At 38.4% G+C, this 22031-nt stretch overlaps 1 protein-coding gene across 1 annotated transcript in view; it reads left to right on the top strand.

Annotated features, from left to right (window-relative positions):
- Positions 1 to 22031, top strand: part of LOC135577013 (junction-mediating and -regulatory protein-like) — a 95922-nt gene that overhangs the window by 67254 nt on the left and 6637 nt on the right. Inside the window, 5 exon segments of the mRNA XM_065044452.1 lie at positions 6497 to 6647; positions 8907 to 9073; positions 18361 to 18526; positions 20510 to 20547; positions 21009 to 21634. Of these exon segments, the coding sequence (XP_064900524.1) occupies positions 6497 to 6647; positions 8907 to 9073; positions 18361 to 18526; positions 20510 to 20547; positions 21009 to 21634 (1148 nt within the window).

Here is a 22031-nt window from a genome sequence, read left to right as displayed (position 1 = left end):
TATTGGCAGATTAAGAGGATCAAGCCTTAAGCCCTTTAAGACATAAAATGGTCTTTAATACAGGTTACCAAATCTGATTATTAAAAAAAAAAAAAAAAACAACAAAACACAAAACTTTCAGAATAATAGGCAAAAACCCAAGGCCTTTTATGTATGTACAGTTTTATTCACTGGCCATCACAGAGAGAAGGAAACTACCTTCTTATTTTGAATTTTTATGGTCCGGTATAATATGCTGAATTATGCTGTGATAATCTTTATAATCTCAAAGTCTGTTTAAGAAGGGCTGTATGCCAGATTCTCTTTACATTCTAAACTATAAATTCTGCAGATTTATTATATAGCTTTTCTTTATGTGAACTCATACCAAAATGTTTTGCTGACATAAAATCAGGATTTTATGGGCTTTCTGAGAAAACAGTGCTCTAAACAGGTGATCTGATGGAAAGCAGACTGGTATTCTGAGTTAGTGAGGATCCCGAACTCTTAGTATGAGATTGCCGACTACAAAATCCTGGCATGAATCTGATCACTTAAATCTGCCTACCTGCAAGGTGAATGGAGTACAAAACTGCTCTGGATGTTCAACTGAAAGACTTGTAGAAAAATCTCATTATGTTTGAATGCCAAAAGTTGTTGTGTGTGGTTTGTGTGGTTTTTAAGTTCCCTTACAAAAGACTGGGCTGGATAACAAACAAAATGTAATGCACATGCGGAAAAGTGATGACAGCCTTCAATGGTATACATGCACATTTGTATGCACTTAATTAGCTATTGCTCCTGAGGAAAAAGGTATGAGAATTATCTTGGGGAGTTCTCGGAAAATAGTTTTCCTTTCAGTATTTTTAGAGTAAAGGAAGGTTTTTGATTATTAAAACCAAACCAAACCAAAAAAAAAAAAAACAACCAACCAAGTGCAAGGACAGAGTAAATGTTTGCCTTAGTTTGGAAAACATGTAATTCATGTAAGATAAGAAAGAGATCTATAAATCATAAATGGTATGGTGAAGGAAATATTGAATTATTTCTTTCACTCTTTCTCATACTAGGAAAAAAAAGGCCCCTCAATAAACTCGTGGTGCTTTAAAACAGCCTACAAGTAAAGAAAAAACAATTAAACTCTTATTAAATGCACCTCATGTACTTTGTGGCAATAATTTCCACAATTTAATTATGGACACTAAGTGTATATGTACTCTAGAAAGAGACACACCCATCAGTGGCTATTAACAAGGATTCAGATTAGCCATCAGCTCAGAAACTGTGGCAGGTGCACCTCTTTCCTCATTTCTAGATCAATGGACCACTATGGTGTACACACCCCTTGGTTGACAGACAGATCTCTTGGCCAATGAAACACCTTGGTTGAGAGAAGTTTCTAGACCACTGACCATATATGGCCACAGCTCAGATTCAACTAGGGTATAAATAGAGGCTGCTGGAGACTCTATTTTGAGTTGGTCTTTTTTTTTGGAGCAGTGGGTCTCCAGTTGGACTCTTAGGTCAGTGGCACCACCTAAGGAAACTCCTTGAGGATGAGTCTCATGTAGATGAGTGATGAGATATTGTTTATTACAGAGTTGTGCAAGCCTGGGTGCTGGAATAAAGCCAGCATACCAGAAAGAAAAGTAACAGCCATCGTGTACAAAATCTTGTCACTACTTGGGGCAGTCCTAAAGACCCAATTGGTTACACATTTGCATATTAGTTACATAAACATTTTAGCGTGTAATGAGTAATGTTCAGCTAAAGGACACTTCATCCAACAGTCTCAAGATATGTGTTAAAACAAGACTAAATGAATTGTACTGGCTTCAAAATGTCTAAAGCTGCAAGGTCAGTAATGTCTGTAGTTCATGATGAGGTGTTTTGCAAGTCACTCCTAATCTTTGTTAGAGTAGCAGACTGACCTAAAACTGAAAGGATTTATATATCTTTAGGTTAGCAATTGCTGGTAGTATTAATTCTTTTAAGTGATAATGACTACATTTCCCCCCTTTGAGACTTATTTGTATACATCCATATATCAAATAAGTCCTACCTTTTCTAAGCTCTTTTAGTGACTGCAAGACACAATGCTTTATCACACATTGCAAAATAACATGCAAGCATACAAATATTACAATTGCTAATACAATAATTACAGTCAAATTCTTAATCCACATCTGTAAATCAGGAATCCAGGATATCGGTCATGCCCAAACTTCTTGAAATCCATAAGAGGTATTGGTTTTCTGTACCTCATGAAAGACTGCAGTATGTTTCCAAATCTCCTTTAACTCAGTCATGATTCTTTTGGGTTGATCAACAATGAAATGAAGTGTTTTCCCAAAAATGGTCCCTAGAAATAATAATAGGAATTAGAAATACTTGGCTGTACATACATAAGCATTCCATATTGAAGTCACAGTACGTATGTGCTTCATCAAATTACTTAGAATCATAGAATCATTTTGGTTGGAAGAGACCCACGGGGTCATAGAGTCCAACTGTTAACCTAACACTGGCACTTAATCATGCTCATAAAAACCTCATCTGCGCATCTTTTAAACACCTCCAGGGATGGTGATTCAACCACTTCCCTGGGCAGCCTGTTCCAATGCTTGATAACCCCTTCAGTGAAGAAAGTTTTCCTAATCTCCAAACTAAACCTTCCCTGGCATAACTTGAGGCTGTTTCCTCTTGTCCTGTCACGTGGTACTTGGGATAAGAGACCAACACCCTCCATGCTACAACCTCCTTTCAGATAGTTGTAGAGAGTGACAAGGCCTCCCCTCAGCCTACTTTTCTCAAGGCTAAACAGCCCCAGTTCCCTTGGATGCTCTTCATGAGACATGTGCTCTGGACCCTTCCTCAGCTTCATTGCTGTTTTTTGGATGCACTCCAACACGTCAATATCTGTCTTGTAGTGAGGGGTCCAAAACTGAAAAAGGATTCAAGGTGCAGCCTCATCAGTGCCAAGTACAGGGGGACAATCACTTCCCTAGTCCAGCTGGCCACACTACTCCTGATAAAAGTCAGGATGCTATTTGCCTTCTTGGCCACCTGGACACACTGCTGGCTCATATTCAGCCATCTCTTGACCAACACCCCCAGGTCCTTTTTTGCCAGGCAGCCTTCCAGCCACTCTTCCCCAAGCCTGTTGTGTTGCATGGAGTTGTTGTGACCCAAATGCAGGACCTGGCACTTGGCCTTGTTAAACTTCATACAATTGTCCTCAGCCCATCAATCCAGCTTGTCCAGATCCCTCTGTATGGCCTTCCTACCCTCCGCCAGATCAACATTCCCACCCAACTTGGTGTTGTCTGCAATCTTACTGAGGGTGCACTCAATCCCCTTGTCCAGATCGTTGATAGAGAGATTAAACAGAACTGGCCCCAATACTGAGCCCTGGGGAACACCACTTCTGACCAACTGCCAACTGAATTTAACTCCATTTACCACAGCTCTTTGGGCCCAACCATCCAGCGATTTTATCACCCAGGAAAGAGTATGCCTGTCCAAGCCATGAGCTGGCAGTTTCTCCAGGAGAATGCTATGGGAAACAGTGTAAAAGGCTTTAGTAAAAAGTCTAGGTACACAACATTCACAGCCTTTCTCTCATCTACTAGGTGGGTCACCTTGTCATAGAAGGAGATCAGGTTAGTCAAACAGGACCTGCCTTTCATAAACCCATGCTGACTGGGCCTGACCATCTGGTTGTCCTGTATGTGCCACATGATGGCACTCAGGATGATCTGTTCCATGACCTTCCCCTGCACCTATGTCAGACTGACAGGCCTGTAATTACCTGGATCTTCCTCGTAGATGAGTGTCACATTTCCCAACTTCCATTCAACTGGAAACTCCTCGGTTAGCCAAGACTGCTGATAAATCATTGAAAGTGGCTTGGTGAGTGCCTCTGCCAGCTCCCTCATAACCCTTGGGTGGATCCTATCTGGCCTCATAGACTATTGTGTATCTAAGTGGTGTAGCAGGTAACTGTTTCCCCTTTGATTACTGGGGTTTCATTCTGCTCCCTGTCCCTGTATTCCAGCTGAGGGGGCTGGGTACCTGGAGCACAACTGGTCTTACTATTAAAGACTGAGGTAAAGAAGGCATTTAGTACCTCAGCCTTTCCCTCATCCTCTGTCACTGTGTTCTGCCCAGCATCCACCAGAGGATGGAGATTTTCCTTAGCCCTCTTCTTGTTGCTCATGTATTTATAGAAACATTTTTTGTTCCCTTTTACAGCATTAGCCAGATTAAGTTCTAGTTGGGCTTTGGCCCTTCTAATTTTCTCCCTGCATAACTTCATGGCATCCTTGTAGTTCTCCTGGGTTGCCTGCCCCTTCTTCCAAAGATTATAAATTCTTCTCTTTTTCCTGAGTTCCAGATGAAACTCTCTGTTCAGCCAGGCCAGTCTTCTTCCCCACCGGCTTGTCTTTCAGTGTACAGGGACAGCCTGCTCCTGCACCTGTAATTTTTCCTTCCTGAAGAGCGAGCAGCCTTCCTCTACTCCTTTGCCGTTCAGGACTGCCTTGCAAGGGACACTCAACCAGCTTCCTGAACAGCTCTAAACAAGTCTGTCTTCCAGAATTCTAAGGTAGCAGTTCTGCTGGTCCACTTCCTTAGTTCTCCAATAATAGAAAACTTGATCATTTCATGATTGTGTTGCCCAAGGTGACCTCCAACCATGACATCATCCACGAGTCCTTCTGTGTTTGCAAACAACAGGTCCAGTGGGGCGCCTTCCCTAGTTGGTTCCCTGACCAGCTGTGTCAGGAAGTTGTCTTCCAAATGTGTTACAACCTATCTAGTAAAATTATTATTTACTTATCATTTGTTCACTTTTTTTTTTTTTCCTGATACCTTTCTAAGGGTTTTGGAAATATATTAGAACTAGATTAAAATACCTTTTTAAAGTACTTTTAAAAATTTACAAGAAATTAACAATTATGTACAAGACATTTAGATTTATATTTTTTTTTAATCATCCTGTAACAGATGGGCTAAGTGGACATGCAGAAGTACATCCTGAACTTAAAAACCTGATGTTTGTAGTTTAACTACAGAGTGGAATGTCTGAACCCAGATTGAAGCTTTGTGAAATGAAGATGATTATTTGAGGCATTTTGAACTTCAGGTTAAAGTATCTGATGACAGAAGATTATGAACACTTCCGGGTTTACGGGTTTTTCTTTATACTAGTGAGGTGTTGTCTTGACCAATGTAACTGAAAAATAATTAAAATTAAGGCTTTAGTGTTGCAAGAACAGACATCTAGTCTGTAGTCTGCAGTGGGACTACTTCTAAAAAATATGTAAAAAATTTTCCATTTTGGGAAAGCTTTTTTTCTTTTATTAATTATTACAAGAAACCTTTTACTGGTTTCAGATAGTTGTCTCTTCAAAATAAAATTGCTTTACTCTTAGCAATGAAAAGATATTTGAACTCCCAATCACTGGGAAAATATGTTTTAAAAAGTCATCTATAACAAAGGAAAACTTCTAAAATGTTTATGGCTACTTCCTGCTGTCCCAGCACATCCCCTTTTCCAGCTTCGTTCTGACTAAAGAGCATTCATTTACTTCAAAATTGAATCTTAGTATCATAGAATATCTTGAGTTGAAAGGGACCCATAAAGGTCATCTCCCTGCTCCATAAGAGTCCAACTCCCTGCTCCTTGCAGGACTACCTAACACTAAACCATATGACTAAGAGCATCGTCCAGACATTCCTTGAACCTGACAGGCTTGGTGCCATGACCACTTCCCTGGGGAGCCTGTTCCAGTGACTGACCACCCTCTCAGGAAAGAACCTTTTCCTAATGTCCAATCTGAACTTCCCCTGATGCAACTTCATTCCATTTCCTCATGTCCTATCGCTGGTCACCAGAGAGAGAGGAGATCGGCACCTCCCCCTCTGCTGTCCTTCTTGAGGAAGTTGTAGAATGCGATGAGGTAACTTCTCAGCCTTCTTTACTCCAAACTGAACAAACCAAGTGACCTTAGCCACTCTTCATAAGTAAGTCTTGCCCTTGACACCCTTCACCATCTTGGTTGCCTTCCTCAGGACACACTCTAATATGATGTCCTTCTTAAACTGAGGTGCTCAGAATTGCACACAGTACTCGAGGTAGGGCTGCACCAGTGCAGTGCAGAGGGGGACAATCACCTCCCAAGTGAATATTTCAGGCTGGAAGAAAGTCTGGATGAAGCATGCTTGTTATCTGAAGATAATAAGATATTTAACAAAAAGATACTGGCAGATCACATTTACATTTGAGTTTTTTGTGCTTCCAGTAAGAACAGTAATGAAACCACGGATGTACTTTTTCAACAGAAAGGAGCACTTCAAAGAGGTTTTTTTCTGTTAAATAGAAGCCATGGAGATTTGCTGGTAGTTTTCTCTCCTTTATGTTTTTCTTTCTTTCTTAGCCACCCTGAAACTGGTTGCTGTTGGCAAACTAGCAACGATTAATTGTGTTGTTGATTATAGACTGATTTATTTTCAGATCTCAGTAGATAATGACTACCTAGGCCCCAGAAGAACTGAGAATCTGCAAAAAGAATATGCTGATTGGCAGAGAAAAGCCCACATGGCTGTGCTTTCTATTCAAGATCTTACAGTTAAATACTTTGAAATAACAGCTAAAGCACAGAAAGGTAGCTATTTTCTACTATCCTGTACTTCAAATAACAAATCTTTAAAAGGTTATTTAATGTTTACCATGTTCTGTATCATACTGTGTGATTGATTTAATTTTTTCATCAGTCCTTCGTGAGGAAAATGCAGTTATCACTCCCATTTGTTTATTCTTGTGTTTATTAGAATTTTTCACAAATAAGCCTTTTCAGAACATCATCAGAAGTGAGCAGAATAGAAATTGTAAAATATAGTTTCACAACCACTTTCTCAATGTGATTGTATTACCTTCACTGTACATTTGCAAAGGATTTAGGGAACATAGAGTCCCTGATGAATTCTGTCTTCTGTACTGGAAATGGCAGACCACAATTACAAGGGCAAAAAATCATGGACTCCACACAATCCAATATGAATTCAAGCGCAGCCATTTATTACAGAAACAAGACTCCTTATATATGCAATTATTTCCTGATCACGCGTCCACGCTCCAAGCATGCATTAGCTGATTGGATATTGTCCATATTCATGAGCTGTCCACGTGCCCGAGTCTCACTGCTAATAGGTCTGTTGATTTACGTCTTGTTGAGGCCCTGTTATTGTAGAAGTGCCTCACTCCCACAGCAGGTCCTGTTTTCAGCTTTCGAGCTGGCCTTGAAATTCCTTTGGGCCTGGCTAGTTCAGAAATAAATCTCCATCTAATAGAAACCCATCCACACAACAACCTTAAGAAAATCCCTCAAATCTCCCACACACAATAGTGTTTATTACTTTTCAGTTAATTTCCTTTTCCTGTCTCCTGTGTATTCCTGTTTGTTTCTTTGCCTTGGTGATAGTGCTTGTCCAACCAGATAAATGAGCTGTACCCCTGGGAGAAAATCTTTTTCGATGTGTAAGTTTCCTGTCATCTCCCTGCATGACTGCCAGATCTGTCTCAAGAGAAGTAGTCACTGCAAAATGATTCCTTTCAGTGATGACCCAAATTAAGGATAATATGAAACTCCATCTTATCTTGAAAAAGTGACTAAACCAGTTCAAGCATGTTGGAATGAATTTAATTGGAGAAAATTCTAAATGTGTTTAATCAATTTGGTTCCTTTACTTGTATGAAAAAGGCAAGTAAAATACCCCATTAGTTGACAGAGAATGTATATTTACAGCTGCTTAGTTTTTTTGTTTACATGTTGTTTTTATGTACAGCAATCAGGATTGTGGGGAAAAACACTGGGTACTGCCTGTAGACTGTTGACAACCATAGACCTTTGGTGTACAGATTGCTTTCATTTTGTTATGTTTTGGGTTTTTTTTTTCCCCCTGCTGATCACAGGGTGGTCTTACATGCCAAAATATTAACAGATGATAGAGGAAAAACACATGAGAACAAAAGGTATTTTTTATTACCTAACAACAGCATGTAATATTTTCTGGCACCTAGGGAATGAATGCTACCCCTTTGGTTCTGTGACTCTCATGGCTTTTGCTTTGCAAAGCTAGGTGTACAGCATCATGTGATTGTTCTGTATATTTAACATGGTGAAAGTCTCATGTGTCAGCCTAGATGATGTCTGGGGCTCAAGAAGAGAAAGTCTGAATCAAGCAAGGGACTACTGCTACTCTGAACTCTTACTGAAAAGATTCTCATTGATCTCTGCATATTAAGGGCAGATTGTACTTTGTTTAGTTAATTTGAATTAGTTTTGTAAAGCAATTTTGAGGTAAAAAAATAGATGTTAATATTTAAATTTAATTCAGTATTCTTACAGAATCATGCTTGAGGTCAAGCTGAAAATTTGTTTTAAATTGTAATTCTTATTTTACTCTGCAGATTTGTGTTAAACTTATGACTGCACTGTAAAAGTTATCAAGGGAAACTGGAGACTTTAGTAGCTGATGATTGGGGCTTTCAGAAGCAGGAAAAATTTGGGATGTAGTTTAAGGCCCCATGATAATATTAACCAGATATTTTTATTGAGTCAAGAGTTCTGAATGTGTGGTTCAAGTGTTCAAGTACTGTTTATTCCGAATGGTTCCTCTGTGGGTAACAAAAATTTGAATTACAATGATTAAATTATCAAAAAATAACTAATTGCATATTTATAAAAATCCTAAGAATATTTACATCTTGGATATGAAGGTTAATGCTCCGTAAAATGAGAACTCTCTGCTAAGAGAACTTTGTATGTTTTTGGATACAAATGTGTACATAGTCTCTACAGTAGAATCACTAGTGATCTGAAGACTAGACTGATAAGCTGTCTGCTTTTTCTTCCTTTCTCTAGCTGTGTATGATCAAATGCGAACAGACCAGAAAAAATTTGGTAAGGCAGCATGGGCAGCAGTAGAACATATGGAAAAGCTTCAGTATGCAGTTTCTAAGGAGACTTTGCAGTTGATGTGTGTTAGAGAAATCTGTTTGGAGCAGAAGAAACATACACTGAAGGAGGAAGTAATTTTTCATACCAATAAATAGAAAAATAAAACGTGCAGAAAATAAACCTTGAAGAATGTTGATGTACTGGGGGGGGAGGGGGCCAACAAAAAAACAACAGACTTGAAAGTAATTATTTTTCAGCTTTTAATAATAAAAGTCTGTATTTTAAATTCTGCCTCATTTTACCATGTTAGGCAAATGGAGTTGTAGTGTAGGTGTGGTGGTTTTTGTGCCACTTATTTCATGTTTTCTGTTCACTTTTTCAGCTGTCCACTGAGATGAATAAAATGAAGAGAAGGGATAGGAACATAAATCTGCTCCTGTGTAATCTCAAAACTTTAGCTCTCAGAGGCATGATCACCTTTTTGGAGTAGTTTTGACATTCCAGATGGAAGGCATCTGAACATTAGTAAATATACAGATGACTAACTAGTACTGCACTCTTGTCTCGGCTTACCTTAATAATTAAGGCAGTCTTCCAGAGGGGGTTGTGCTAGCTACAGCTTTCCTGATGAAAGACTGTGTTTAAATGTCTCAGCAGAATAAAAACCACATTAATTGGATTTTATGACACCTCCTCAAAAGCAAAAATGCTGCTGTGTGAACCAACACAGGCAGGTCACAGGAAATAACCAGAGGCCACGAATGCAATTGCAAAGAGTGAATTTATTTTAGTTACCTCACTACCAGGGGATCTCCAAAACACCACTTAAGCTCCTGGGCAGAGGTGACACAAATGGAGACGCAGGCGCTGCGGAATTCAGCCCTGGTAGAAGATCACTGGGCCTGCTGCATTCGCCTGTATCTCAAGGCTTCAAGCAGGCACAGCCTTCTGCTGTGCCCTGCTCTTTCTCACAACAAAGCAGGAATCTCAGGCATAATGATAAGGTGCCTTAGAGTTTCTCAAAGGCCTATGTTATCTAACACAGAGGTTCTATTTGTCACGCACACAAGGTCAGTAAAACAATTAATGTGATGTATATGTTTTTTCTACACCCCAGCTACAGTCACTTGAGCATATTTACAATGATCCTCCTCACAATTCTTGTGGTATTCCCATACAGCTACAAATCCTCTTTTAAAATATGTTGTCATGTGGATATTCCATGCTAAGTGCTTTCTGTCATGCTAATGTTAATTTACATTGTATCTAATCAGTTGCTTGTTTTTTAAAGCATTTTTCAAATCTTTTAGCAAAATTTGACTAAACTGGTGTCTCGGTTATGAAAAGGTTATCCAAAGAACGCACAACTTTAGCACTGTATAGATTGGTAGATTTCCAAGCCTGGTAGACGATGTACCTATTTTAGGAATGTCTGTAGAAGATAGCGTTATCTGCAAGGAAGAGAGAGTACATGCAAGACTCAGAGCACAAAAATAAAAAGTTTGCTTCATTTCAACGCTCTTTATATTTAGAAAGCCAAGAGTTGTCTAGAAACCTGAGTTTATCAGGCTGCTGCCATCCTCAGCTAAGAGTTAATGAGAGAATTCAGAAGTACCAATTGGAAATATTATATTTAATATGTTCAGATGTTTAGGGCAGCCATGCATTGTCTTTTTCCTAGCACATCTTATTTTTCTCCCAGTGGAGTCCTTCCATGAATTTTTGTTGAATGAGATCTCAGTCTGGTAAATGAATGATTTTTTTTTTTTTTTTTAATGTACAAAAGCATTAGGGGTTGGATAGAAAAATGAGAGATTTTTTGCAATATAGTGAAAGGATGGAGGACTCTGAACTGAGAGGTTGGGGCTTTTTGGGAAGGAGGAATGAGGAACATCTGATGGGCATACATGGGCGTGGTGCTTTGAGATAGTGTGTTACAGGGTATAGACAGCTCTGGATCAAAACACAGTTGATGGGGAGATATCAGGACCATCTTCTGTTCCAAAATGTAAGTGTACAGAGTTGTATATGACAAAAGTGACTGGGAATCCCATATTGGAGAAGAAGGGTTGCAGTCTTATAAAGAAAATATTTGGTGATTATTTTAGCCGATGTATTTGGAAGAGATGACCGTAAAAAAAAAAAAGTGATACAGTTTGTCCTTTAAGCTTAAGAAGTGAAGATCTTCGTGCTGTTTTTGTTATATAAATTTGCCTCCACTGAGAAGGAAAGGGAGACACATGGGAAATAATATACTTGTTTCTCTTGCACTTAATAATTCCCTCTACTCCAAATCTAAAGCCATCTTGCTGATTGATGTTTTTTAAATTGATTTTTTAAGATGGACAATAAAAATGTTCTGGTTTCTGTAGTTTTTACTTAGCATGTTAATCAGGCACTTTTTTGTTTCCTAAAATGTATTCACACTGTAATTATCTAGAAAGCTACTACATTTTTCAAGTTATGATATGCAAATCACCTGTCTCTCACCTGAGCAGTAATAAAATGGAATTGTCTATGTATAATATTTTTTTAAAATTTTTATGAATAATTGCCTGTTCAGGAACAGCATCTTCTTATTTTGGTTTCAAGACAGAGTTTTCCAAGTTCAAAAAGACTTTGAAATAAAAACTATTTTAAGTGGTCATTGTGTTTAAAGAAAATAAAAAGTGGAAGGTTTTAAGGACCTCAAGTGAAGTAATGGGGTGCATTCTATAGACAAAACTTGTAGTCATAGTTAGGCTTTTAATAATGCAGTGAGAAATTATTAGAAAATTACTCATAAAAATGATAACCCACTTTGGATCTAGTTATCAAAATCCCACATAAGTTGGTTTATGTTTGTTTTTATAACTTTATTAGATCATAATTTATTTTTATACTGTTTTTCTCAGAGAATGACTAGGTAATCTAATTTAAAGAGTATTGAAGAGGGCAAACCCCAGCATTTGAAGATACTTTTTTTGTTTGAAGGATTTTGTGCACCACTGACGTTTAATTCTCATTTGCCAAGAGAAAGGTAAAAGATCAGGTATTTATGGTCACTTTAAACCAACTCATTGCAGTGTTAGAAAATCAAAACCAAAATACCTTCTTGGGCAAACCATTTAGCTACTTTTTTCTAGGTGTAGAAGATAAAAATGGGATATTCCTTTAAAAAGATGTAAATGCTGGAGAAACAATTTATCAGTAAGAGTTTGAGTTGAGAAATAATATACTGAAAGAATTAAAATTCAGAGAAAAGACCAGACACTGTTGGTGTTTAACAGGTTGTCTATGGATTTTTGAACACTTAGTCTTGAAAAATAAAAGACTATCTAAAAATAGTGGTACACCCTTTTCATGGGGGAAAGATGTTTCTTTTAGTGTCTGAAATTTTTCTGATTGTCCAGGTTACTGATTGTGAGTGATCATCTTAACCTCATTTTTTATAATATTGTATCCTGTAGTATCATGGCCTGACTATAATTGACTCCTGATACTTAATTGGTTGGAGGAATACTACTGTTCCACAATTTGCTAGATATGAGCGAGAGCCTGACTTTTATTAGTGGTCAGAGTGCTCCTTTGTTTCCCATAAAATAATTTAGAAATTCTTTAAAATTATTTTCTGTTGGTTTTGCGGATGAGCTTCCACACTTAAAGACCCAAGCTTTTTTCTCCATTTTACTTCCTTCTTCTTAGATTTCTCAGACAGCAACGGTAATGAATTAAAATTAGAGAGCAGTCAGGATTCACGAGTTGGATTGAAACATGACTTTGCATTCTTTTTGAACAATAATAGATTACTTAAAAGACTGGATAATAGAAAATTTAATAATAGCTATTAATATGTATTGCTAGGGAAGAGTATTACAATTTTTTTACTGTGAATTACTTTGTAAATTGACAGCCCATGAGAATGACCATAGTCTTATGGTAGCAACATGACTGAGCTGCCAATGCAACAGGGTGGTACAGCAGCAGATGCTCTCCAGTCTGTCAAATTAGGTATTTTCAGCAAAAGGAGAGGTGTTAGTGTCACTGCACATGGACTTGTGAGATTTCTTCTATATCTTTCTTCTATGTGTTTCTGATCACCCAAGAAAGGTTAGTTGGAGCAGTTGCAGGGAGAACTACCACAATGATGCTAGGAATAGGGTCTGTTTTACAAGAGGATTTGAAGTAGTTTCAGCAAATAAAATGAAGGCTGAGATGATACAAAATTGCTCTCCACAAATATACTAAAGGGAATAAATATTAGTTAAGAGCAATGCATGTTGCTGTTCAGTGCTGGCACAAGAACAAATGGTATTATCTGATTATGAATACACTGGAAATAGGGAAGAAGTTTTCTGGCAGTTAGGAGGAAGTATCTGGAACAGACTTCCAACAGGAGTAACAAGCAGAGTTTTGTGGAAGCTTTTCTTTTGTTTTGTTTTTACAAAAGCAGAGTAAGAACAATAACATGGAAAATATGTTAATAGCTCAGTCTATGAAAGCAGTTAACTTTAGATTTGTCAGAAAGCATTCCATGGTGGTGTAAAGCTGGATTTGATAGCCCTCAGTTCTGTATTTCATGTTTGGCTATTTTTCTGTTAATTCTGATGCTTCTCATTTTAGTACATGGTTATAGTTCTTGTCAGAGGCTTTCTGTTTTTATCCATTATATCTTTGTTTATCTGTGTGTGGATTTATAGATTATACTTTTCTGCCATAGAACTGTTAAGAAATATAAGTTCCTGCTTATGTTCTTCACTTAATATGAATGAGACAACAAAGACCTTAAACACTCTTACTAGAATTAGGGCCAGAAAGAATAAATTATTTGCTTAAGTTAATGGAGGAAGTTGTAGCATAGCAAGAAATTGAACTCTGATTTCCTCAGTTCTAGTTATTTGTCCAATTGCAAAATGTTTATTTCATATAATTACTTTCTAATTTTAAAGTTCTATGTGTTTCACTATGTTGACCAGCCTGAGACCTTTTTTATATGCATATCATCTTGAGTAACATCGCACTGTACATACAAGAGAACCATGTGATCAGGCCTAGTCAGCATGGGTTTATGAAAGGCAGGTCCTTTTTGACCAACCTGATCTCCTTCTATGACAAGGTGAACCACTTAGTAGATGAGGGAAAGACTGTGGATGTTGTGTACTTGGACTTCAGTAAAGCCTTTAGCACCATATCCCACAGCATTCTCCTGAAGAAGCTGCAGCTCATGGCCTGGATGGGTGTACTGTGATGGATAAAGAACTGGCTGGATGGCTGGGCCCAAAGAGTTGTGGTGAATGGAGCCAAATTCAGTTGGTGACTGGTCACGAGTGGTGTTCCCCAGGGCTCAATATTTGGGCCAGTTCTGTTTAACGTCTTTATCAATTATTGGGATGAAGGGATTGAGTGCACCCTTAGGAAGTTTGCAGATGACACCAAATTGGGTGGGAATGTTGATCTGCTGGAGGGTAGGAAGGCCATACTGAAGGATCTGGAATGTCTGGGCTGAGGCCAATTGCATGAGGTTTAACAAGGCCAAGTGCTGGGTCTTGCACTTGGGTCATAACAACCCCAGGCAGTGCTACAGGGGAAGAGTGGCTAGAAAGCCGCCTGGAGGAAAAGAATACAGGGGTGTTGATTGACAGCTGGCTGAATATAAGCCATCAGTGTGCCCAGGTGACCAAGAAGGCTAACAGCATCCTGGCTTGTATCAGGAAGAGTGTGGCCAGCAGGACTAGAGAAGTGATCGTGCCACTGTGTGCACTGGTGAGGCTGCACCTTGAATACTGTGTTCAGTTTTGGGCCCTGTGGAGGGGTTTTGATAGATAAAGATTTGTTGCTGAATTAGTCAGGCTCAAAGGAACCTCAAGGCCGCTTCGAGAAGCTGAGAACAGAATCTGCTGTGAGAAAGAGGGGCGTTCCTCAATCAGCGGGGTCCTGGCGTGGCGTGAATCATCGGACATATCATCAGTGAGACTCCAGCACATGGACAGCCCATGATACTCATTTAGCGAATCCATGCTTGGAGCGTGGATGCGTGATTAGAATATAGTTGCATATATAAGGAGGCTTGTTTCTGTAATAAGTGGCTTTAGCGTGATTCACATTGAATCAAATTGTTTGCTGAGTCCTTTATCGCTCCAACAGGGCCCCTCATCATACAAAGGACACTGAAATACTAGAGAGAGTGCAGAGAAGGGTGACAAAGCTGGTGAGGGGCCTGGAGGAGAGTTTGAGGGAGCATGGACTGTTTAGCCTTGAGAAAAGGAGGCTGAGGGGAGACCTTATCACTCTCTTCAACTACCTGAAAGGAGGTTGTAGCATGGAGGGTGTTTGTCTCTTCTCCCAAGTAGAAATTGATAGGACAAGAGGAAATGGCCTCAAGTTGCACCAGGGAAGTTTCAGATTGGATATTAGGAAAAAATTCTTCATGTAAAGGCTTGTCAGGCGTTCGAACAGGCTGCCCAGGGAAGTGGTTGAGTCATCATGCCTGGAAATGTTTAAAAGGTGTTTAAACGAGGTTCTTAGGGACATGGTTTAGTAGTAAAATTAGGTTGGGTTATGGTTGGACTGGATGATCCTGAGAGTCTCTTCCAGCTGAAATGATTCTATGATTCTATGTTGTTTCCTACCAAGGATGCAGCAAATTACTGGTACAGATTAGATAGCAATTTGTAATATTAAGAATTGAAACACTCTTACATTTTTCACAAAAAAAGCTGAAACTTTCCTAAAAGTGATGATGTTGTTTTAAATTATAAGACATATATAGAGTTTCTCACGTAAAGTTTTAACATAAATGGTTGAAATTAAAAGTCCCCATTTTTTTTTTTCATGAGGGACTATTATGTAGTTAGGACATCTGGCTGAGAACAATACAACAATATGAATTTCCCATTAATTGTGTTTGCACCTGAAAATGGACTACAGTGATGTTGTACCTCTAAACCAGACCATGTGGCTTGTAGCATCTGAAATGTATGCTTGCAGGGCTAAGATTTGGTTGTCAGACAGGTCCTTTATCAGGCAGATACTAATGCAGCTGAATGAAATTTTGAGCTGCTATAACGCGATTAGCTGATACTTTTGAAGACAACCCATTTATGTCTCTATGCAGTCTTTATGCAAAGTCTGTGGACTTAAATTTGGGAACATCTTTTTTAAAGAAAAAAATGCATGCATTTATGTGAATTTCATAGTTCGCTGACAAAGCAAAAGTTCTTAGGTATGGTAGAACTTTGAATGATGTTGTATTCATTTGAAAAAAAAATATTTTCCTATGGTATACTTTTTTTACTATGAGAAAATCCTTTGAAAATGCCAAAACCCAGGATACCTTGCCTGGCAAATGAACATTATCCCTCTCATAAAAAACTGGAAGGTTCCAGAGAATCAGCTCTTTTGTCTTGAAAACTAGTTTCTAATTCATTCAAAATATGCTATCATTATGTCACTGTTTTGGTTACAGTTAGTAACTTAATATGGATGCAGAGTAATAGAACGGCATAGCAAGACATTTTGGTGTCACATTGGGCTGAAACATAAATTATACATTATTGACTGTAAGATTTATGATATTCACTTAAAGACTTATTGATCCTTTCAGGCTAATAATTTATATATTAACACAAAAGATACATTCAGCAATATAGTAGAATAAATTTTAAAAATAGAAACTACAAGAATTAATTCACAAGCCTTCTGTCTGTCAGTCTCTCATGGAAAGAAGCATCATTTAGAGAACTGTTTCCTTAAGTGTTTAATTAAGCTGTGAAATCCCTGTCAAAGGATAATGATGCAGGTACTAAAAGCTTGTGTGCTGTAAAAAACAGATAGGACAATTGATGAAGTAAAATCCATTAAGTCTATTTAGTATAAAAGGCAGCACTGTGGCTTAAGAAGTTTTGAGCCTGCAAGCTGAGCTAGAGGCTGGCGAAACATTTTAGGGAAGCATCACTGCATTGCCTACTATGTTTCATCTTTCTGGATATTTGCTGTTAACCTTTGTCCAAAACAGGGTATTGAGTAAGATAGATCTTTGGTTTGATTCAATGCAGATCTCATTCTGTTTTAGTATAATTATACTTAAGTATACATGATAAATAAAACCTAGGAAACCCATTTCTGGCTATTAATTACAGATGCATTTTTATTCCTTGAAGAAACCACCATAATGTAAAAACCTACTAGGAAATATTTTTTAAAATTTATAGTTTGCTAGGTCCTTTATTTCTTCTTGTTAGACACCCCTTCTTAAGGATTGAATGCCTGTAATATAGGAACTGGACCCCCTTTCATCAGAATGGTAGGGTAGATGGATCACAAATCTTCAGTACAATTTATAATTACTTTCATCCTTCATCTCAGAGAAACTATCAGAGATTCATTTTTTGAGAAGGTAGAGAACTTTGATGTGACCCTAATTCTTTTACTGCGCACAGGTGGTAGAGCTGCATGACTTTGAATTCCCTCCAAAATGAGCCAGCACATATGATCCCCTTGCATATCAGTATTTCTTGAATATATGGTCTGAATGGCCAGTTGTATTGATCAGTTATCTTGCTTGGCTGAATGAAAGAGGATGATTTGAGTTCTCTTTTGTTGTTTCTTGTGTCACTTTTCTATGTCAGACATATGACAAATAAGCGCTAAAATATATATAAATATTTTAATATAGATAGTTTTTCTCCCATTAAATACTCCAGAAACAATAATGCTATAAAATTCAGTGCATTCTGATTAGATAGAACTTGATGTTTTCTTAACTTCTCTGAAGTTGTTCCTTTCAAACTGCAGTGCTAGATAGAGGTTATGAGAATTTTGGAGGAAAAACTGGGAAAAGTAATATAAGGGCCTGTGGCTTGGCAGATATTCTGCGTTGTGAAGAAGTTTAACTATGCAATAAAATACATAAAATATGATAAAAAGCACTGATTTATCCCCTTTGCTTTTTTTTTTTTTTTTTAATTTGTAGAGAATTTCCTCAGTTAAGTTGTTGTTACAAGAGGATCAGTGCATGTAATTTCAAGTTCAAATTGAGTGACAGTTTTAATTGTAGTTTTCTACATGCCATTAGTAAAACAGCTTTTAGACTTTTTGGACTGAAGAAAACACTGATTTCATTATGTATCTTCAGAGAATCAAGCAGTAGAGTAAAAGAGTGGTAGGGATGTTTCACATAACTCGCTATATGACTTGTCACTTTGACAGTCACAAAGAGTAATCCAATGCCAGGGATATTTTATTACCATGAGGAAAAAATGTCAAATATTAAAGATGCCTGAAAGTATGTGGCTGATCAAAACTTTCTTCTCTTTATGTGTTCAATTTTATCGTGTTATATTTAGTGTACCAGATTCTATCTAGCTGTAATTATAAAGTCTGTGGTTTTGTTCTTATTATCCTGAAGTTGTGTTTTGTTTTGTTTTCTCTTTCCACTTAGATGCAGAATCTGAAAGGTGGTACAGAAGCCATAGCCTATTTGAACCAGTTAGAAGCTGATTATTATGATCTACAGCTTCAGTTATATTAAGAACAGTTCTAGATCTTGAAATATGAAGAGCTGCTGCTGACAGTACAACTCAAAAGCATCAGAAGACTGATGTCAGGTGCTTTTTCTGCATTTTAATTGAGATGTAAACTGTAAAAGATAATTTTCTTCCTAAGAGTCCAGTAAAGCCTGTGGGAATGAAATGAGAACAGTTTATTTACCATGTGAAAAGCTGGATTTTCTAACATAAATACCATTAAATTAAAATTTAGACCTGTTCATAAGGTATATACATAAACATACAGAAGTTTTGGCCTGGTTTTCATTGTCTGTGTTTGGAAGTAAGCATATAAGATACTATGTAAGGTTTGAAAAAGTAAATTTAGGGAGGAGGAAATGTTTTAATTACTGGACTTGTCTCATTAAAAAAATTGCATTGACATCGTTCATTTCTTTGAAGTTGTTTTTCAGAAGGTATTCCTGCAAATCAGAATCCTTCAACTAAACTTGGAAGCTTGTTATATTGCAATGTCATTGATTTAGAGCAGTGACGCAAACCTTATGTTTTCAGAACCTACTATATCCTGTGTACTTACAAACTATGGAAAGCAATAAGGTCTTCCCTCAGCCTCCTTTTCTCTGTTTAGCCTTGAGAAAAGGAGGCTGAGGGGAGACCTTACTGCTGTCTTCAACTACCTGAAAGGAGGTTGTAGCATGGAGAGTGCTGATCTCTTCTCCCAAGTAGCAAGTTGTGGAGGGGTTGCTGTTAGATGGAGATTTGTTACTGAACCAGACAGGAATTTCAAGGCCAACTCAAAGGCTGAAAACAGGACCTGCCGTGGGAGAGAAGCAGCTCTACAAGGCCTCAACGTGATGTAATTCAACAGACCTATCAGCAGTGAGACTCCAGCGCGTGGACAGCTCATGAACATAGATGATATTCAATCAGTGAATACATGATTGGAGCGTGGACGCATGATCAGAAAACAGCTGCATATATAAGGAGGCTTGTATCTGTGATAAATGGCTCTAGCGTGATTCACATTGAATCAGAGTGCAGAGTCCCTTATTCACTCCAACAAATGGTGACCCCGACATGATGCTCTGAACGGTGTATCACTGCAATCGGGGAAAAGCCTGGAGTGGCCCAGACGGAGGCGGATCAGCTGGACTGAGAACCAGGCGGAGGCGTACGGACATTCCACAGACAAATTTTCGAAGAAATCACCAGAAAAGGTGAGCGGCTGGGGCAGGAGGAGGGAAGACTGAAGCTCCTTCTGATATTCTCTCTGTGAGAGGACTTAAATATTAAGAAAGTAACATATGTAGACTGCTAGTTTGGTATTGATACAGGGAACTGACAACTAATTTATTAACACTTAATAACTAACACTTAAAGAACTAACCCTACCCCACATCACTAAAGACACTTAGAGAGCTAACCCCTTTAACCCACATCACTATTGCCTAGCCTTGCTTAGCTCTGTGTAACTTATTGTACAAAAAACAGGACTTCACTGACGCCTTGCAAAAATAATAATCCTTGGTGCATCCTTGGGTGAACTAGATTACAGAAACTTGGGCACAGGACAGGAGATACGCCAGTTTTAACCAACTCAGCAGTCTGAGACCTAACCAACTCATCACACTGGACCAAAGGTGACTGTGTACAGAGAAAGAGGACCCGGGTTCATGATCACTGCGCAGCTGCAACCAGGAGGAGCCAGAGGTGGAGACTATGGAAACGGTCTCCCGGAACTCATTGTAATACGAACCGCCTTCTCGGGGACAGGTTATGAATATGTATAGGCGTTCCTAAAACTTTCATGAATATGTAACACTTTACTGCATTTAACCAAGCTCACAGCTACTGTAATTTTACACACGCATTAGGTGAAATGATTCCCCATGTGTCCGGCGTCGTAAATAAATGCATACCTTCCTTATAACTTCAAGGGTTGTAAGGTCATTCCGTGCCTCATTTCGGCGAGCCAGGCAGGAGAGTGTTCTGCTTGCCTTTTTGAACAATTGGGAAGGGATGTCTTAGGCACGCCCCAAAGATTTTTTTGGAAAGATCTCCAGTTCCCATTGTTCATTGCAGGAGCAGACAAAAGACCTCCGGCCATGATAGCGGATAAGGTATGTTGCAATAAATTTAACTTAAATGTATTTAATTGCATTTGGCTGCGAGCCAGTAAGGCATGGAGAGACGTCTCACGCGTGGCCACAGTTCCGCAGTGGGATAAGGTACCTGAGGGGGGGTTGCTGTCTGTTTGGGGTACAGCCGCTAGCGATCTTGGGGGTAGATGGAGCAACTCTGTGATTTCTGCGTCTCGATTCCGAGAGCCAGGATGGACTTTTTCTAATGACTAATTTAGCAAGAGTGAAGGGTAATGCAGAAATCTTTATTTCAGCTGCTGAAAAAGGTAATGGTGAAAAAGGAATAATTGGTCTATAACTGCGTGTTATCTTTTGTAAGTGCCCGGGCATAGTAGATGAATTCTACTTGTCAAAAAGGTAAATCCTAATGACAAGTACTTAGTATCTAAAATAGTGTGTTGCATGTATTTATCTAATTGTAAATTACTGCTTTACTTTAGCGGTACCCTGGGCAAGTAATACTTAAATCAACCAGACTACGACTGGCTCATGCAAGAAGAAAATGTGCATCCAGCTCAGTGTCCTGTGTAGATCAGCCTCAGTCTTTGCCAGCAACCATACACACCCAAGAAAAAAGTGAAAAGGTGGAATTGGAAAATGCAGTTCAGCCCTTGCAAGTGCAGGAATCCACAAGCTTAGAACAACTTCAAGATATCTCATTACCTCCTAATGGTGTTACCTCTGAACTGCCTCATGTTAGTACTTCTCCACTCACCAGTAATGAGCTTCGACCAGAGACTGTTACTGTAGTACCACTTCCACCCCATTTGGCTCCACCACCTCCACCTCTGCTTCTACCTTTGCCCTCCAAGGAAGATGATACCAAATCCTTAGAGAAAAGTGACAGCTTTGTTAAACATCAGAGTGAGGAGAAAGGAGTCCAGCACTCTTCCAGTGTCCCAAAAGTACATCTGTTTAACAGCAGTCAGCTAGTCAGTGCCAAGAAAAAGCTTAAGAAGACCAGTGATCAAGAGGGTTTACATAGGAGGAGAGGTAATGTTTTAATTTCTGTGTATTTAATTGAAATGCACATCAATTTCTATTTTGAATTGCTATATATAGAAGTGTATGCTGTGATTTATTTATAATTATTAATGGGAAAGTTGTTAAATCCTTTTCAGTTGACAAATGTTGGCAACTCAAATGTTAGGACCTGTATGACAGTGTGTGGTATGCTTGTTCAGTCAGACAAAAAACACTTGTGAAACTGATCCTATGATACACTATCTAAAAAATGGAGCTAAATGTTGCCTAAAAGATTCTATCTTGTTTACAGCTAGCATTGCAAATATTATATGCTTCACCTGAGAGCACAGTGTTTTTTTTAATAACAGAATTTTACATAATTTATGACCTAGTAAAATGAATACTTGTCTTGGGACATAGGAAAACTTGAGACTGCTTTCTTCAAGTTTTCTTCAAATTTTTATACAAAAATGTACAAACTATCAAGTCCCCTTGAA

The sequence above is a fragment of the Columba livia genome, chromosome W (genome assembly GCF_036013475.1).
Source record: "Columba livia isolate bColLiv1 breed racing homer chromosome W, bColLiv1.pat.W.v2, whole genome shotgun sequence".
NCBI lineage: Eukaryota > Metazoa > Chordata > Aves > Columbiformes > Columbidae > Columba > Columba livia.
This window is presented reverse-complemented; position numbering and strand designations above follow the sequence as displayed.